At 42.8% G+C, this 19,437-nt stretch overlaps 1 protein-coding gene across 5 annotated transcripts; it reads left to right on the top strand.

The window, feature by feature from the left end:
* Positions 1-2,148: 2,148 nt before the first annotated feature.
* On the top strand, positions 2,149-19,153 carry LRIT2 (leucine rich repeat, Ig-like and transmembrane domains 2). Of its 5 annotated transcripts, none has more exons than XM_082222410.1 (4): positions 2,149-2,203; positions 9,572-9,846; positions 10,407-11,188; positions 15,924-19,153. In XM_082222410.1, exons 2-4 carry the CDS (start codon positions 9,731-9,733, stop codon positions 16,721-16,723), a joined length of 1,698 nt encoding a protein of 565 aa, XP_082078536.1. In that variant the 5' UTR covers positions 2,149-2,203; positions 9,572-9,730; the 3' UTR covers positions 16,724-19,153. The 5 variants fall into 5 exon arrangements, with proteins under 5 accessions (XP_082078536.1, XP_082078537.1, XP_082078538.1 ...); XM_082222411.1 differs by lacking the exon at positions 2,149-2,203 and adding an exon at positions 6,268-7,050; XM_082222412.1 differs by lacking the exon at positions 2,149-2,203 and adding an exon at positions 6,268-7,011.
* The last annotated feature ends 284 nt before the right edge of the window (positions 19,154-19,437 follow it).

Below are 19,437 nucleotides of genomic sequence, written 5' to 3' on the forward strand. Positions count from 1 at the left end.
TGAAGGAGCCTCATTAGTTTAATGCTGAAAGAAAACGGTGATATGTTCAAAGCCCAGTTAGATGCTGCATAGAGTATCACCTGTAATTCCAGACTCAGATTGGAGTTTTCAGCAAATCACATACAAATAATCAGCATTATTCTACTACTAGACCAACCAGTTCAAACTGTTACAGTTTCTTCCTACTTCTTACTCTAATGAGTTACAAAATACAGAAACCATCAAGTCTATCTCTAATGTTGCAACACCATGGTATAAAATAACAGGGAACGGGAAGCATCAAGTGTACACCTCAAATGTTAGAGTGCTGAACTGAGATCTAGAAGACCCAGGTTCAAAGCCCCACTCAGCCATGAAGCTCACGGGGTGATCTTGGGCCAGTCACGATCTCTCAGCCTGCTCTACCTCGCAGGCTTGTCGTGAGGATACAATGGGAAGGGGGAGAGTCATGTACAATGCCTTGAACTGCTTGGAGGAAGGGTGGAATCTAAATGTAATAATAAAATAAATGAATCTAGCCCTGCTAGATCAGACCAAAGGCCCAGTTAGTCCAGCATCTTATTCTTACAGTGGCCAACTAGATGCCTATGGGAAGCTTGCAAGCCGGATGCAAGTGGAACAGATGTGGATCTCTAATGTGAACCCACTTAAAGTTGTAATACAGTGGTACCTCAGTTTTTGAGTGTCTCAGAAGCTGAACCCAGTTAAAATTGTAATACAGTGGTACCTCAGTTTTTGAGTGTCTCAGAAGTCGAACGTTTCGGTTTTCGAACGCCGAAAACCTGAAAGTAAAGGCTTCGATTTACGAACGTGCCTTGGAAGTCAAACAGCTTCCGCTGAGGTACCACTATATTTTTCTCAATTTCCTCTTTAAATTTGCAGGCCGCCCTCTGCACCTCGGTTTTTGAACGTTTCTGAAGTCAAACAGTCTTCCGGAATGGATTACGTTTGAAAACCAAGGTACCACTGTACACAAAAAGGCATTGATTTTTTAGGAATGTGATTTATGATAAAATTTGAGTTCCATTAAACTTTTTTGATGGGACGCAGTCTTCTAACCCAAATTGGAGCCATTCTCTCTTGCCGTCTCTCAACTGTTCACATGAGATCAACCTTGATACGCAGACCTTCTCAAATAATGAAATCCAAGCTCAACATTTGAATTTGGAATGATGGTTGGAAAATGTGAGATGCTAAATAGGACTTTTAAAAATATTTTTTAGAAATGTAAATTGTGCTATATATTTGGGAGTTGGAAAACATGAGAAAATTATAATGGAATTCCATTCACTATGCACAGTGAACTCTTGGAGCTGAATTCGTAAGGTGTGTTGGAGGCCACAAGGCAAGATAAAAGATGAAAATGGGAAAGTGACATACACATCCAACCAGCAATCACCTCTAGATAGTTTTTTGTTTGAGAGTGAATTTCATAGGAGAGCTAGTGGATTACGTGCAGTGTTAACTATCAATAGGCTGCAGAGCTGATGGCATGTAGTGTTTAGTTCAGCATCAGTACCTTGGACAGCTCACAGAGGAGGCAAGAGCTAGGAAGCAGGGCTGTCCCAGTTCACCTTCAAGCAGCATAAAAACTCTTCCATCTCCTGCCTAAATATGCATTCCATTGACAGCATAAGAAGCAGCCACCTTGCCTGGACAAAGCTACTCCAGCATTTCTATATTTTAAGCATAGATTGTCTGGGAGAATGAAGATCTTCTTTACATGTAGACCTCTGCCTGCTCTTACTTCCTCTTTTGCTTCACCTCCTGTCTTTTTCTAGTGGCACAATTTCCACACAATTTAACTATCTTAAGCTGTAGAAGAAGCTGTACTACACATTCAACAGAAGGCCTCTTCATATGTTGCTTGCATGTAAGTCTTGGCTGTGTTGATCCTGGACCAGATCTTTAGTCCCACCTACGGACATCACAATTCCTTCCTGCAGCAACATTAGGATGAGGATCAGGCTATTGCTTTGTCCCACCCCAATCTCCAAGTGGTGAGAGACTCCCAAGGTGCCTGTTGTCCACTTCTTTTCCAGGAGGCTGTTTTGGTGCCCCCTTTTTTGGTCCTATTGGGGATTCTTCTTCATAATACTATTCCAGCCAATCAGGGATTACTTTGCTGATGTCACAATGCCAAACAGCTCAACAGAATCAACAGTGCAGCAATGACACGGGAAGCCAATGTTGCCAGTTCAGAGTAGGGACATTTCTTTCTGTATCACATTGCCCTGACCAGTCTGGCGGGATTAGGGTGGCGGGCACAGCTGCTATTGTAAATGCTGTTGTCTGAGGTGGCTATACAGATGAGATGTAGGAGCAGCATAAAAAACACAAGAGCCTGTTGGATCAGGCCAATAGCCCATTTAGTTAAATACCCTATTCTCACTGTGGCTGACTAGATTCCTGTGGGAAACCTTCAAGCAGGACCCAAACGCAAGAGCACTATCCCATTTCTGGCTTCTAGCAGCTCCCCTATCCAGACAGAGAGAGCCAGTGTGGTGTAGTGGTTAGGAGCAGTAGACTCGTAATCTGGTGAACTGGGTTAACGTCTCCGCTCTTCCACATGCAGCTGCTGGGTGACCTTGGGCCAGTCACACTTCTCTGAAGTCTCTCAGCCTCACTCACCTCACAGAGAGTTTGTTGTGGGGGAGGAAGTGAAAGGAGAATGTTAGCCGCTTTGAGACTCCTTCGGGTAGTGATAAAGCGAGATATCAAATCCAAACTCCTCCTCCTCCTCCTCCTCCTCCTCCTCCTCCTCCTCTTCTTCTTCTTCTTACTGTTGTCTATGCTCTGGTAACTCAAGGTTAGATTACGGTTCAGAAACTTCAGCTAGTGCAGAATTCAGTGGTCAGGTTGCTCACCGGAGCAAGACAGTTTACACCAATCCTGGTCCAACTGCACTGGCTACCAATTAGCTTTTGGGCCCAATTCAAAGTGCTGGTTTTGACCCATAAAGCCTTAAACAGCTCAGGACCGCAATACCTCAAGGACTGCCTCTTCCCATATGAACCTACCCTTCTGAGGCCCTCCAACGTGTGCCCCCTCCTTGAGAGATCCGGAGGGTGGCAACTGCAGTGGCTCCCCATCTGTGAAATGCTCTCCCCAGGGAAGTTTGCCTGGCGCCTTCATTGTACACCTTTAGGTGCCAGGCAAAAATGTCCCTTTTTAACCAGGCCTTTGGTTGATCTGATTTACATCCTATGCTCTTTTAAAATGTGGGGTTTTTTGGGGGGGGGGCTATTGGGTTGTTATTTTTATTATGTATTTTGTGGTTTTCGATCTTGATTTTATTCTGTGAACTGCCCTGAGACCCCCAGGTATAGGGCGGTATATAAATTCTTCTACTACTACTACTAATAATAATAATAATCAGAAGTATTATGGCCTCCAACTGTGGAGTGTTTGGCTAGTAATAAGCTTGATAGCTATCTCCCCCATGGATTTGTCCAATCCTTTTTAAAAGCCATCTAGATGGGGAGCCATCACTGTTTTGCATGGGAGCAAGATCACACTTGTACAATAAGAATTATTAGCAAAACTCTGAGATTTTTGGAAAGCAAAAAATAACAATGAACCAAAAAAAGAGTTAACACTTGCAACAACTTTCCAAATATCTGGCTAGGCTTGTCTAAACAAAAATCTTTTCGGCATTTTGGTAAGGTAAGCATCCGAGGGGGCAATCTGTTTCGCTGTGTTGAATGCTCGGCTCCGAAGCAAACATAAAAATTACAGAACATTTGGTGAATGTTTGCGATATAATTACGGTGGGATTGAGCAAATATGATTTCATTCTGAAATATAATTTTCATTTTGAAATGCTCCTCCAGAGCATTCTTTTTCTTGCTGCTCTAATTTAAATGTAATTGGACACATGGCCACCAGAGGGCAGATGCAAGCTTAATATCTTATGCTTATTATAGCCTATTGTTGTCTACTTCTGGTTTAATACCCAGTTTCTCATGTTTTCTATAAGTTGTGTAGCAGTATTCTTGTAACAGTGCGTTCTAGAATATGTCTGCTTATTGTGTTGAGTGATTCCTTTACATAGTATATATAATTTTTATTAAATTTTCTAATTTACATTTCAAAATATTCATTTGAACGTTAAATCAGTGACTTCTTATCTTTCCGTGGTTCATTTTGCATACCGTACATCCCTGCATATTTTACATGAGCTAAACCATTCAGTAACCCATTGTTACATCCATCAAAACTTATTTACACTGTGGAATTTATCTTAATGCTACCAGCATTTTGAAATGAACAGTTTTCACCTATGTATTCAGTAAACATTTTCCAGTCTTCTTTAAACGTGCATTCTTCTTGTTCTCTTATTCTATATGTTAAAGATTCAAGCTGAGCATATTGCATCAGTAAGTTGCCATTCTTCTTTGGTTGGGACCTCGCTCGTTTTCCATTTTTGGGCTAACAAAAACATGGACTGCAGTAGTGGCACACACACACACACACACACACACACACACACACACACACCCCTGAGAGTTTCCCTCTGAATTATCCCCAACAAAAAGGACTTTTTTTTTGAAAAGGTACTTTTAAACTAACTTTTCAATTCATTATATATCATTTCCCAATACTCTTTTACCCTTTTACAAGTCCACCGCATATGATAAAACGTACCCTCAACCTCATTACATTTCCAACGCTTATCTGATTTGGACTTAAACATTTTAGTGAGTCTACTTGGAATTAAGTACCATCTATAAATCATTTTCAGGTAGTTTTTCTGCAAAGAATAACATGCAGTGAACTTCAAATCGCTCTTTCAAAGTTTTCCCCAGAGATTCAAATCTATATTATGTCCTATATCTATTGCCCCTTGTATTATAGAAACTTTAACAAGCTCATCTTTTGTTTCCCAATCTAACAGCAGATTGTACATTTTTGTGATTCCTAGGCTTGGAGAGATGGCAGATGCGAGATCTATATGTTGGCCTATATTCTATATCTTATCTTTTGGTTGGTCTTGTATCATGGGATACAAATGTCTGATGCAGCAGCACTACACATACCTTGCGGCAGTGTGTTTCCTGACACCTCTGCGGTTGCTCCCTAAAGTCGTCCGTCCCCACAGACACCTCAGAGATCTTGGTTAGCAGTCATGCAAACACCACACCTTTCAAGGCAACCTTCCTGTCACTGGGAGGAAAAAGCTGCAGCAGCCACAACAGCCACTGGCAATTTTGAAGACCCTCACCAGTCATGACGTCACTTGCTTGCATCATTACACCAAGCAACAGGCAATGACATCACAAACGGAGAGCTTACCTCACTTAGCCCACTCCCCCAAGGGGACAACGGTACCCTTCCTTTGTTGGCCCCTCTTAGCTCTGTCCCCATTGCTGAGTGGTGAGGAAGGTGACTTGTGGAACTGGGGTTCAAAAATCAAACCTAAACATTGTCCCTTGGGAGGATGGTTCAAGCCTACCATTTGCTCTTGCCAAATCGACACAATGCAATGTCTCTAGACACTGAGGCCACCAGGAACAGCAGACAGATCCCATTTTTATTTCAGTGGTGTCTTTGAGGGCAGTGGAGCATGGCTGCCATTCATATCTACGGGGGAAACCGAGGGCTGCTCTTGAGAACAACGGGACAAAACACCTGTAATGAACCAGCCCCATATTCTGTGATGAATTGATTTCTGCGATGAACCTGCCCCTGACCATTTTTGCTGATCTGGTATTGATTCCCCCCCTTTTTAATCCCACCCCCTGTTCTGATATGGTTTCAAATACAGTAGCTGGGTTTTTTTTGATGATGTGCTATTATGTTTATATGTTTTATCTCTATATGTTTTATATGGTCATGCTGGCCATATGACCTGGAAAGCTGTCTGTGGACAAACGCCAGCTCCCTCAGCCTGAAAGCGAGATGAGCGCCACACCCCATAGTCACCTTTGACTGGACTGAAGAAGAAGAAGAAGAAGAAGAAGAGGAGGAGGAGGAGGAGGAGGAGGAGGAGGAGTTTGGATTTGATATCCCGCTTTATTACTACCCTAAGGAGTCTCAAAGTGGCTAACAATCTCCTTTCCCTTCCTCCCCCACAACAAACACTCTGTGAGGTGAGTGAGGCTGAGAGATTTCAGAGAAGTGTGACTGGCCCAAGGTCACCCAGCAGCTGCATGTGGAGGAGCAGGGAATTGAACTTGGTTCACCAGATTACGAGTCTACCACTCTTAACCGCTACACCACACCTTTACCTTTATGTTTTATATGTAAACCACTTTGATGAGACGTCCCAGAAGTGAAAAGTGATATAGAAACTCTCCAAATAGTTAATAAAAAAATTCAAGCTTCACTTTCCCATAGGACAGCCACAGTGTCAAAACCAACATTTTGTGGCGAGAAGTACTGCAGATCTAAAGGGAGAGAAAAAGCAGGCTCCCTATAACAGCTTAGTCAACACAGGGACTTCCCACTCAAAGGAAATACTGTCATGGTTAGGATGACTGTATGGGGGTTTATACATAGCACTGATCCAGTCTGAGTAAATAGGATTCCAACTGAGGTTACTTATCCCATTCTCGCCCCTCCTGCTTGCACCCTTTCCATCACCACCCATTTTGACCTTCGTTGACATTGCAATGTTTTAGTAATGACACGGGGCACAGCATGACAGCAGCATCACAATGTCAGATTATGGCATGCTAGGGGACTTAGTAGTGACCCTGCCTTGTCCAGCCGGCAATAACAGGAGGATAGGCTCATGCTGTAAAAACAGCCAGTAATTAAATAGCTTATTTGGGAGCAACGCTGAGCACACAGCCTGATGGGCTTTGTTATAATTAGCTAATGACACATAGAACCAAATATGCAAAGCAGGTATCTTGGGGGCTCTCTTTATACAACAGAACTTTTCCAGAATATGTCTGCCATGTTGACTATGTCCATTTCCTACTGGGGATTCAAAGGCTCCTGTGACTTAAAGGGCTCTACAGAATCAGGACCAGTGTTCTCTCTCTCTCTCTCTCTCCAAACCAAGTAGGACAAAGATGTTTATAGACCAAATCTGTCACCTAGGTAGCTATAAATACTTTTCTATCCTAGTCTTCTAAGGTGATGGGTTAAGAAGGTTCAGGCTAATCTCTGTTTTCAGCCAGGCTTCATGGGGATGAGACTAATCATTTTTCCATCAACATAGTGTTCTCTGAAAACACTAATACCAACTACTGACACTAGATGTCACCAAAAGAATAGATCATTTCCCGCTCCAAAAGGTGCTGGCTCTGTGTTGTTGACACATTTTCATGCAGGTGAAGGCTAATACCTGTTTTTGACCCATCTTCCTAAGGATTGTTGTTCCATCAGCAGGGTTTCTGCCTTTGCTCCTTGCTTATGACATATCTAGGTTTTTATTGTTTTATTTTTGTTACTGTTCTTATTTATGCTCTGTTATTTAAGCCATATTTATGCTACATTTGGGTTACAATTTGTGAGAGCTTGCTGAAAACTACAAAACTAGCACTAGATGTTGCCAAAGGAATACAGATTTCTCATTTCAAAATGTTTCAGCCCTGTGTTGATGTTTTTTAAGTGCCATATCACTTTTGGTGATCTCCATCGAACCAAGTAAAGAGTAGCATCTAAGCATTTAATTTGTGGTTTTCATTGCAGAGCAAAAAGCTGATGGGTCCCCCTCTCCCCTGTTAACACCAGCGAACAATTATATATAGGATTAGGCTGATGGGAGTTCCTTGGTCTTTGCCCAACAACTTAGGCACCAAATTTTAAGAGATATTTCATTTGTAATAGTGGGCCCCATGCAGTTGGCTTGTGAGAACATTGCAGCAACATTGCAGCCATGGCTGTCTTTGTTGGGATACTGCCAGGGAGACGGAGGCATCAGTCAGGCCTCCAGTTGTCTCCGGACGATCACCGGTCTCCCGTGGAACAGCATCAGTCAGTTAGCGACACGAGCCTCAGAGACATTCCAAGACCCGTGCACACCCTTTCAGCAGTCTCCACAACGAAAGATGCAGACAGGAGAGCATATTCACAGCTTTATTCAACGTAGTTCAGAACAAAGGAAAGCATGACTGCTTGCCTCCGTGTCCAGGAAATAAGTCAGAAACAAAAGCTATATACAAAATGAAAGTTCCCAGCAGACAGTGCTGGGAGTAAACAGGCATGTGATACACAACAATCATGCCTGACCCTTTAAGGTGGAACAGAACTATATCCTAACAGTCTTGTACAGGAATTACTGTTTGTGTGAACCACCAACATGGGTGTCGTGTATGTTTCAGTGGTGGAGATGCTTGTTTGTACAGATGGGTGGTGCTGTGGTTTAAACCACTGAGCCTCTGGGCTTGCTGATCAGAAGGTCGGCAGTTCAGATCCTTGAGACAGGGTGAGCTCCCGTTGCTCTGTCCCAGCTCCTGCCAACCTAGTTTTTCGAAAGCACGCCAGTGCAAGTAGACAAATAGGTACCGCTCTGGTGGGAAGGTAAATGGCGTTTCTGTGCGCTCTGGTTTCTGTCACAGGGTCCCGTTGCACCAGAAGCTGTTTAGTCATGCTGGCCACATGACTTGGAAAGCTGTCTGTGGACAAACGCCGGCTCCCTTGGCCTGAAAGCAAGATGAGTGCCGCAACCCCATAGTTGCTTTTGACTGGACTTAACCATCCAGGGTTCCTTTACCTTTACCCTTTTACAGACGGTGGATCCATGCACACACGACTAAGCCAGCATCAGCCCTCAATTATGACATGTGGGCATAATGCCATAGGCGAACTGTTGCTTTGCGCCACCTTTTATCCGTCTCACAGGCCCCTTTAGATGAAAATTGTGAGACTATCCCCGGTGTCACTGAGCTCCATTTGATGTTCACCAATTTCTTGTGTAGAAGATCTAGTGACTTTAGAGGTTTATTTTCTCTTGTGTCATTTACACCTGGGGTGTGTTATTTTCTTTTGAGTCTTTTAGGTAATTTAGGGTAATTTAGACTGTTTTCTGCTGTGTTGTTTACACCTGGAGTGTGTTTCATTTCCAGAGATGGTATAGCAGAGCCAGTGAAGCAATGTGGCTATGAGCTAGAAAGCCCCTTGTTTAAACCTCACCTTAGCCTTATACCCCTCCCCCCAAGAAGCCTATATATGTTCTTCCCTGGTCTCTTATCACAGGCATGTGAACATCCCCCCTCCACCAGGCATTTGGGAATTAGATTGAGATTCCATTTTTATTTTCTTTTATGACCTTCCAATTTTTTGAGGGGGGGGGAGAGGGAGGGTAATTAATTACATTTTCAGTGCTATTTTTCTAGCAATGGCGCCCACCTGAGAGGTGCTGGAACTGAGTTTTGTTGAGTTTCGGCTGAAAATCAGGCCTGTTTATTCTTATATTGGGAACTTGTGCCATGTTGAAAGCTGGCCTCTAAACAGTTTAGAGTTAACCTATCACTTAACCATGGGCTTCCTGGCTGAATGTCCACTGCAGTTTCCTTTGCCGTATTCTATATTCTCATGTCATCCATTGAATTAAATATAACTGTTACTTAGGGACAGATTTATAGCTACCTAACAGAGCAGTTACTTCTTGATACAGTGATGTTTGGAAAAACGTGCAAAAATCCATAGGATCCCACCAAGTCTTCAGAAGCAGCTATCCCTGCGTCAAAGAAGATTACTCCTAATAGGATTTGCTACTTGGAGGCTGTTGTTCTGTCTGTTGCAAAACCTGCACAGTGTTTACTTCAGGAAGAATATGGATCTCATCTGTCATGCATGTCTTCTTCTTCTGCTGCTTTTCTCTTATGGGACAACCCCAACAATTTCATCTTGTGTCACAGGATGCACCTGTTCCAACGATAACTTTGGAAGGTAAGAAACATTGGTAGGACTATAGAGAAACTTGGGAACAACAAGTAGTGGCTGAATTGTGCCCAATATTGCTAGTATTTTTTAAGAATTCTGTTTAATTTCAAGTTCATTTTTAGGGCATGATTAGTTTTCTGAAATAGTAAGTCTTCGGATATGATGCTAATAGCAATGTTAATGTACTTTTGTTTGGGTGTTAAAACAAGAAAGATGAAAATGAAGCAAGTGCATTCTTAACAGTGTCATAAAAACAGAAACCTTCACTTTGCTGTCATTCCATGTACAGTGGTACCTCGGGTTAAGTACTTAATTCGTTCCGGAGGTCCGTTCTTAACCTGAAACTGTTCTTAACCCGAAGCACCACTTTAGCTAATGGGGCCTCCTGCTGCTGCTGTGCCGCCGGAGCACGATTTCTGTTCTCATCCTGAAGCAAAGTTCTTAACCTGAAGCACTATTTCTGGGTTAGCGAAATCTGTAACCTGAAGCGTATGTAACCTGAGGTACCACTGTAATGGATTAAAACCAACTAAGCAATATGTTAACTTTGCTGTTTTGCTTTCTAGGAGTTTGCTTTGCATGTCAACATCATTGAGAAAGATCCCTGGGGGCATCCCTGAAGATATAAAAAAAATTAGAATAGAAAATTCTCACCTAACAGAATTGCCTCGTGGGTCATTCTCTAATGTCAGTGCCTTGGAATATCTTTGGCTTAATTTCAATAACATCACGGTCATGCATCTGAAAAGCCTCGAGTACCTGACAGATTTGACTGAGCTGAGATTGCAGGGGAACAAGCTGACTTCAGTACCATGGACAGCGTTCCAAGACACGCCGGCTTTGAAAATACTGGATCTAAAGCACAACAGGCTCGATGTCCTTCCAGAACATGCCCTCCGCTACCTGCCTAGCCTGACCTATTTAGACATCTCTTCCAATCAGCTTACTGTCATCTCCAAGGATGTTTTCTATAACTGGCCTGTGTACCAAAAAACCCAGCAGCTGGAGAAGAAGCTAGATGCTATTTCCAACGCGGTCTTGGCTTTGCATGACAACCCATGGATATGTGACTGTCGCCTGCGAGGGTTTGTCCAGTTTATCAAATCTATTAGCCCACCCATCATTCTGATGAATTCTTACTTAACTTGCTCAAGCCCCAAATTCAGAGCAGGAAAGTACTTTCATGAAGTGGAGCTGAATAACTGCATGAAGCCGTTGGTATCACCCTCTGAGCCAAATCCCACTGTATATGTTGGGCTGAATGTGACCTTGACCTGTCTGGTGCAGGCCAGCCCTTCCCCAGCAATCTGGTGGACCTATATGTTAAAGCACCTACGAGGATTTAATGGTAAGCATTACTCCAAGGAAAGTTATATTCATTTGCCTCTGAACTTCTAGTCAGGGGCTGACCGCAAACCAGTTAAGCTGAGTTAGCCCACTGGATTCAATGAGACTAAACTGCCTTATTCACTTTTTTTGTGAATGGGCTGCCACTTACCAAATAGAAAAGGTGGGTGAAACATGGACAACCATTGTGTGATGTTATATGAGTAAAGCCAGTCAGATTCTTGTTAAAAAAATCATGTTGATTTAGGAGGGCTGAAGTATTAGATACCTTCACCACCAGTCCCTTCTCTGCCTATTATGTCTATATTTCACCTTTCCTCTAAGAAGCTCAGGGTAGCATGCATTGTGCCCTCCCTCCATTTTGTTCTTATAACATTTCTGTGAAATTGACTGGCAAAGGGATAGCAACTGCACAAGATCACTGAATGAGGTTCATGGTTGAGTGTGGCCTTGAACCTGGGTCTTCTCAGTCCTGTTTGATTAATAATAATAATAATAATAATAATAATAATAATAATAATAATTTATTTGTACCCCGCCCATCTGGGTGGGTTTCCCCAGCCATTCTGGGCGGCTTCCACAAATACCAAAAGTACACTAATATGTCATACATTAAAAACTTCCCTGAACAGGGCTGCCTTAAGATGTCTTCTGAATGTCAGGTAGTTTGACATCTGATGGGAGGGCGTTCCACAGGGCGGGCGCCACTACCGAGAAGACCCTCTGCCTGGTTCCCTGTAGCTTTGCTTCTTGCAATGAGGGAACCGCCAGAAGGCCCTTGGCGCTGGACCTCAGCGTCCGGGCAGAACGATGGGGGTGGAGACGCTCCTTCAGGTACAACCAACAACCAACAATGGCTCCCCTCTATATGAGCAGGAGACTGATGAAACAAGCATAGTTTTGGTTTAGACGTACAAAAATCTCTCTCTGTGTCATCAATTCGTTTATTAATTACTTTATACATTGGCCATGGTATAGCATCCAATTGAAACAAATTGAATTGTGGGCTTTGAGGATAATCCAGCACAAATTAGCCACCACTGCATTCAGCTAAAATCAAGGGAAGCTGAATTATTTTCTTTCCCTTCCTTCCCTCTTTATCTTTTTCTCTCCCCCACCCTTTGATTTCTTAACTGTGCTTTCCTCTAATGTCCTGGGATGACTTACACAAGCCAAAAAACAATCATGAAATAGTAAATATAACCCGCAAACCATAAAATGACAGTAGCAATGAATGAGATACAACTAATGATACTATTTACAGGGAGGACGACGACGACGACAAAATACTTCAGTTACAAAAGGAGAGGTGAAAGATGTGCCCTTATGGGAGGGAAATTCCACAGTTTTAAGGACACTTCAGAGAAGGCCCTGTCATGAGTCACCACCCTCACACCACAGAGGGTTTCATTAGTCACAATGAAGCCCCTTTCCATTGTTTTTGATAAGAAATAGTTGTCAGCAAATTTTTGCTGGACTGTGACTCTTTAAAGCATATTTGATCCTGGAGCTTTTCAGACATCCATTTGCTGCTTATGAATATCTGAATGGTGTATAAAATGAAGGCAAGAGTTAACAATATCAACCAAGCAATTCTATACACTTATACCTGGAAGCAAGCTCCGTTGACTTCAAGGAGACGTAGTCTTGCATACAACCAAAGGCTGCAGCCCAAAGTTCCAGATGGAGGCAGTAGGGCTGAATGGAGCTGCATTTGAATCCCTGCTGCTCGTGCCAACCATGGCTGAAGTTGGCAGAGTAGATCAGTAAAACGGGTGATTCTTGCTGTTCCACTTTCAGGCTGCCACAGAAGAGAATCCTGGGTTGCCCCATTGCCAGTAGCTGCTCTGGCTTAGGATACAGCAGAGGCTTGGTGGGCATCCTCCCTTCCCACAAAGTGACCCCATTTGGGGAGTTTATGCTGGCTACCACAGGCGAGCATATAACCAACCAATTGGTAGCATGTGTTGCCAGCAGAAACAGTAGGGACCTCCCTAGCAGCAGGGACCCCCTAATAGCAAAACCTTGTAGAGCTGAGTGGAACCGAGTGGAAGGAATCCTTTGACACATCCTGACCCCCTCCAAGCCATAAACTGGGGGTGAAGATTACTATAGCCACATTTGCAGTCTTACTGTATTGGCTAAATTGCATGCAGCTTTCCTAAACTGATTCCTACAGGGCTGGAATTTTCCTAGGCTGGACTCAGCCTTGAAGTAAATTATTCTAGACAGTTGAAATGAAATTGCTTCAGCTAGTTTCTGAGTATATATATATATATATATATATATATATATATATATATTCATTCCCATAGGTCTTAATTGCTTCTTTTGCAGTTCACCTGAATGGTTGTAGCTAGAAACAGTGACCTTGATTTGATTCATAGACCTTATGGAGAGGAAAGGAAAGTCTCAAGAGCACGGTAAAAGAGTTCCATATTATTCTGGCATTTGGGGGTCAGTTGCCAACCAGTATGGATGACTGCTGCTCTGTTGACTTAAAAATCCTGAATGACACTAGACACTTCATCATTTTTGAAGTTAGAGTTTCCCACTGCGTAGGTACCTTCAGTCAAGACCTGCCATGTCACACCTGAGAGTTCTATGATCACTGGATAAATCCATGTTCTTCATAACAAGTGCTCTTGGGTCTCCATGGTGTATGATGATAATGTGCACTAAATAAGTGTAGGGGTATCTGAGGCCTTCTTCATCCTGCGCCCTTCAATGGCACCTTCTCCGACATCGTCTCATCTCTCGGTAATGAATATGATGAGGTCTAGTGGTGATTGTGGTGAGGGTCCCATCTTGCTCAGGAGGTCCTCAGAGAATAACAGGATCAGAATTCCAGAGTCCACAATCAGGCAAGACTGTTTTAAGGCTAACCAAAATAAGGAGCAAGTTTCTGGGTTTCCCAGAACTCTTCATCGAAAGCTTGCACACCCTTCTGACATTTTTCATGGCATTGCCCTAATATGGAATTTGCTGCTTTTCTTATGGGCCAACACAGCTGCCTTTCAACATGGGAAGGTATAGAATTGTCGTTAATATTTTGTCTAGTATGATACCTTTCAAAGATGAGTTTGGAGGTTCTTTTCAGGCAAGAACACCTGAGGTCATTGTGAGAGAAGTGACAAGAAGGGCAGTGAAATTTCTGGGGAAGACTTTCCCAAAAAGCAAACCTTCTGGGAGATTAGTTTGGTCATATTTGCATACTTCCTTTTCCTCCAAAGTAGCATGTGTGGGACTTCCCTGTTTTATCCTTCACATAGTGTGAGGATAAAGGTCCCCACTTGATCCCCACAACAGAAGTCTTTTAGGCTGGGGGTTTTATTTAAAAATAAATAAAAAGAAAACATTTTATTGAGTGTTGTTGGAAGCAGTAACGCGCAAGCCCAACCGTGGGACACAGGTGAGGTAGCATGGAAGAGAGAATCTGAAGGATCCATCAACCATGGGAGAAGGGATAAAAGAAGAATAACTACTTCCACCCACGGGGTTGTATCCACAATCCTGTTACCTGAGCAGAATAGGATCGGCTCATGCAATGGGACTTCCCCTGCCTCGCCTTCCTCTTACAGCCCTCCACATACCCTGAGAATATTCTGCAGAATATTGAAGGGCTATGTGGGGGAAGGAGTGAAAGGGAAATTCCATGAGCAGGTCTACTTGCACAGTGTGGGATTTCACCCATTATCTGCATTTACAGCAAAACAATGGATTTTATGCTGCTAAATTCTACTGAGTAAAATTAATGGACCTACATCAGTTATGTTCACTAATTCTAAGGCAGAGCTTTCCAAACTGTGTGTTGCAACACATTTGTCTGTTGGCTGCAGTGAGTGGGTGTCACACAAACACTCCCTGCACCCCTCCAGGGCCTGGAATGGGGTTAGTTTAACCACCATTTTGCTAGTAAAACTGAATGACTGCGTTGCGAAATGATGCGTGTCTAAAAAGTGTGTACCCAACATGAAAAGTTTGAAAAGTTCTGCTCTAATGGGTTACTCCGAGTCTGACCAGCATCATCATAAGTTATAGGATATGTTGAACCCTAGAGAGATTAAAAAGGAAATGGCTGGCATAAGCAGAGATATAGTAAGTGCTAATCCAATATCGCTGAGGGAACTTCATGAATGAGCATGGACCTGAGCCCAGGTCTCCCCAGTCCAGATTCAGTACTTTAAGTATATCACACCTGCTCTCCTAATTTGGTAAACCATTTAAGGAACGTCAAGCCCTTAATGGCCTCGGCCCAGTATACTTGAAGGAGTGTCTCCACCCCCATCGTTCTGCCCGGACACTGACGTCCAGCTCTGAAGGCCTTCTGGTGGTTCCCTCACTGTGAGAAGTGAGGTTACAGGGAACCAGGCAGAGGGCCTTCTTAGTGGTGGTGCCCACCCTGTGGAACGCCCTCCCATCAGATGTCAAGGAAATAAACAACTATCTGATTTTTAGAAGACACCTGAAGGCAACCCTGTTTAGGGATGTTTTTAATGTTTGATGTTTTAACGTGTTTTTAATATTCTGTTGGGAGCCGACCAGAGTGGCTGGGGAAACCCAGCCAGATGGGCAGGGTATAAATAAATAAATAATAACAACTGAAACCATTGCAATTTTCAAGGAATTTTTGCACATCTCTATGTTGTTCTGGGGCTTGGATCATGCTGTTAAAACATCAGGGGAATGCCGGTACAACTAACATGTGTGTCCTTGTTCTCCTCCCCCCTCCCTAGCATCCACCACCCATATTAGTGAAGACAGAATTAAGTCAGAATTGATTATTCCTTCCGCCCACCTTGTGGATGAAGGCAATTACACATGCACAGCTGCTAACTTCCTTGGCAACACCTCAGCCACAATGATGCTGAAAGTTCAAGCTCCAAGGGCGGCGGCCTCCTCCTTCTCTTCCTCAGTCTCAGGTGAGAATTCATACATCGATGTGAGGATTGCCAAGCAGACGGTCTATGGGATCACTTTGGAGTGGTACAGCTTGACAGAGAATCCAGGGGAAGCCTGGTATACCCTCCATTTTGGGAAGTATGATGACTCTAAGAAAGACATGATATACATTGGCCCCGGCATCAATAGCTACTCTGTCAACGACCTTCTCCCTGCCACCAAGTATGAAGTGTGTGTTACTCTGAGGAACCAGATGCCTCAAAAGGGGCAGTGCATTGTGTTTGTTACAGGAAGTGACATCAGCGAGCTGGAGCAGCGGGAGAAGCTCATCCATATCATCATCATTGTATGTGCCATGGTGCTTGCAGTCCCTGCTGGGATGTACGCATGTACCACCGAGACCAGGTTTAATTGCATGGAGAAATGTGCCGACTTCTGCCGCCAGAGCAGGAAAGGGCAAAATCTTCGGGGGGTCAATAAAGAGAACACGTTTGACAGTTTGCCAACAGGCAGTGAAGAGGGGCTGTGCCACCGAGACTCCAGTGACGACAAGAAAAAGCTGAAGTCTTGCGAGGACAAGGAGAAGGCCAACAAGCAGAAACCCGAGCACAGAAATAGCGCTGATCTCTATTAGCCGATCTCCAAGCACAATCCCATGTTAGATAAGAGAAAGGTAAATATAGAAAGACTGGTGGAAATATCTCACACATGTGGACAGTAGGTTTTCATGATACATCAGTGTCAACAGGTGACAAACATATAACAGCATTTCTGAGGCCACCAAAAACCTACAGCGGTTGAAGTTGTTGCAAGGCAAGAGAGGAACGCACAGGGTCATCGTTTTAGCAGGAACGCTATGCCTCTGTCAGCCTTCTAGCTGTGATTTATGGTTAACAATGCAGAGGATGAATGGAATTGCATTGCTTGTTGAACGAGCATAGAGTATGATCTATCAATATACAACCAGAGGGTTTTTCTAGAGGCATATCTGTAATTTAGATTACTGAATTGTTTTAGGACATCCCCACACCTTTCCTTCGTGTTGTAGCTGCTGGTGATGGTTTCAATAAATAAATAAATAAATAAATAAATAAATAAATAAATAAATAAGGCAAGTTCAGAAATAGGACCTTGGCAATAGCACTGGTCAGACCAGGAGAGTTTGTCCAAGTGCATTTAAAAGGTGCAAAAAGTGGTGGAGATTTCTAATTCAGATTAAGAACTCTTCTGCACAAAAATAACTCAGAAAGACCGAAACTGTTAAAGAAATAGAAACAAAATGGTTTTCTTAAAATAAACTGTTTGTTTTAAAATCACATCAGTCCAAATGTGTAATGACTATTGGTTTCAGAAGTAAACATGCATCTCTACCAGCATGAAAAGAACATTAAAGAACATTTAAAGCACACGCATAACAGCATTTACCCTTAACTGAGCTACAGTTACTAGCACAATACTGTTATCATGATTGTTTGGGGCAGGGATCTGCTTTCAATGTCTGGTATGTATGCAGCTTTGGTTAGATCCAGCAGCCTCCTCCTAGGTTCTTGTAGATCTCTCTTACTGGTTAAAGTCAGCCGTAACTTTAGATTTAACTTTATTGTCGCCTTCTAGTGAGCTTGCAGCAGTAATTTTTATCAGCAGCGCAAAAAGTTAGTGGTGTCTTAGTTAATGGTGAAATTATATAACAGAGCTTATCGTACAGAAACCCTATTTGCTGCTAAAATGAAGTGATACTTAAAAGTACAACCAGCCACACAAGGTACACACTGATCACAACAAGGATTCTTAGTTGTCTGCACAGACCAAAATCTAATGTCCATGGAGAAAAGATGCCAGTTTCAGGTCCCCCCCCCCGGTAGTAGTGAAGCACATCTCTCCCTAGGGATGAGTGAATTTTGGTTCTCTCAGCTTCTCATTTTTCCAACTGATACTCAGTTCTCTGCATTTTGCAGCAATGCAGGTTAAAAAAAACCTCATGAAAATTCATTGTCATTTTAATGTGAATTTCTCCTTTAAAAGCTACGTTTTTAATACGCAGTGTTGACCCCAAAATAACACCTTTTTGTACGCTATTTTCACCAGTATCTTCATTCTTGTGCCCACTTTCCCCCAATAGATGCATTTTTGTAGACACTGGCTGGAGAACTGCATCGCAAAATTCAGCTATGTGCGAATTTTGAAGGCAAGCTGTGTTTGGGTTTGCTTATTGCTCCTGAATGTGCAGTTTTGATAGATTCAGCTTTAAACGCACAATTGGGTTACTCCTCCATCCCTCCATCTCCTCACTAATCAATTTCACACACACACATTGCATTAAAAAGGGGGGGGGGGCGAACTTCTCAGATCTTCCATGCCACATCTGATTTTGCCATTAGAAACAATCCAACAATACTTTATTCCCCAGATGTAAAATAATTGATAATCGGACACGAGGGGGGAAATGCAATCCATTTTCAGCAGAACTTACTCGTCTCCTTTTTGCAAAGGACACCCAAGGCACTTTACATTAGAAGAAGTTAAAATACAAAATAGAAATTTGCCCCCATCAGTAAATGATCATTATGTTTATTGAAGCCATTCTTTTTTAAATGTGTGAAATACACCCCTCCTGAAAAAGTTATTTAAACACAGTTGCATATCTGCATGCAGAAAAACTCTGTTACCTACCTGTCTGTCTTTATGTATGCACGTGGCAATTTTGCCCCAGAGTCTGAAACTTTCATCAATATTTTTTAACTGGACTCTTAAGAGATGATGTAGAAACAGTGCTATTTTTTAAAAAAAAATATATTATTTTTGAAGTTTACTCTTCTTCAAAAGAGTTCAGCATATTTAGTTTAATCTCCCACAGCAACTCTATGAGGTAGGTGAAATTGAGTGGTCCAGTGACACTTAATGATGTTCACAACCAAGCAGAGATTTGGCCTCAGGTCCCCACTGTTTCCTATGCCATGTTCAAAAGCTCAGCAAAGTTTTATATTCCAGATCTTCTAGAGCAGGCATGTCCAAGTGGTCGATCGCGAGGTGTCCCTGGTCTACTATGCTGGTCAATCGTGTGCTCCAAAAATGGTTAATCCAAAAATGGTTAATCCATTGCCAGTAATACACACACACACACACACACACACACACACATATATGTATATGTATATATGTATATATGTGTGTGTGTGTGTGTATATATATATATATATATATGCTTTCGTAGATTTTCACGGGTATAGGAATGCAGGTTTTGGTGTCTTCGGGTGTCTTCCCGTGTAAGAGTCGGGGTGTCTGTGCGACGTTTCGACGAGGTCTCACTCGTCATCTTCAGGCTGGTGCTTTCGGCTTCTTGTTACTGGA

This window comes from Podarcis vaucheri (assembly GCF_965113315.1).
Source record: "Podarcis vaucheri genome assembly, chromosome: 5".
Classification (NCBI taxonomy): domain Eukaryota; kingdom Metazoa; phylum Chordata; class Lepidosauria; order Squamata; family Lacertidae; genus Podarcis; species Podarcis vaucheri.

Excerpts from the sequence above, each read along its gene's own strand:
- LRIT2 (XM_082222409.1), top strand. The coding sequence starts at position 8,851 with ATGTTCACCAATTTCTTGTGTAGAAGATCTAGTGACTTTAGAGGTTTA. Across the intron at positions 9,847-10,406 it reads TCCAACGATAACTTTGGAAG|GAGTTTGCTTTGCATGTCAA; the intron begins GTAAGAAACATT and ends TTTGCTTTCTAG. Across the intron at positions 11,189-15,923 it reads GCACCTACGAGGATTTAATG|CATCCACCACCCATATTAGT; the intron begins GTAAGCATTACT and ends CCCCCTCCCTAG.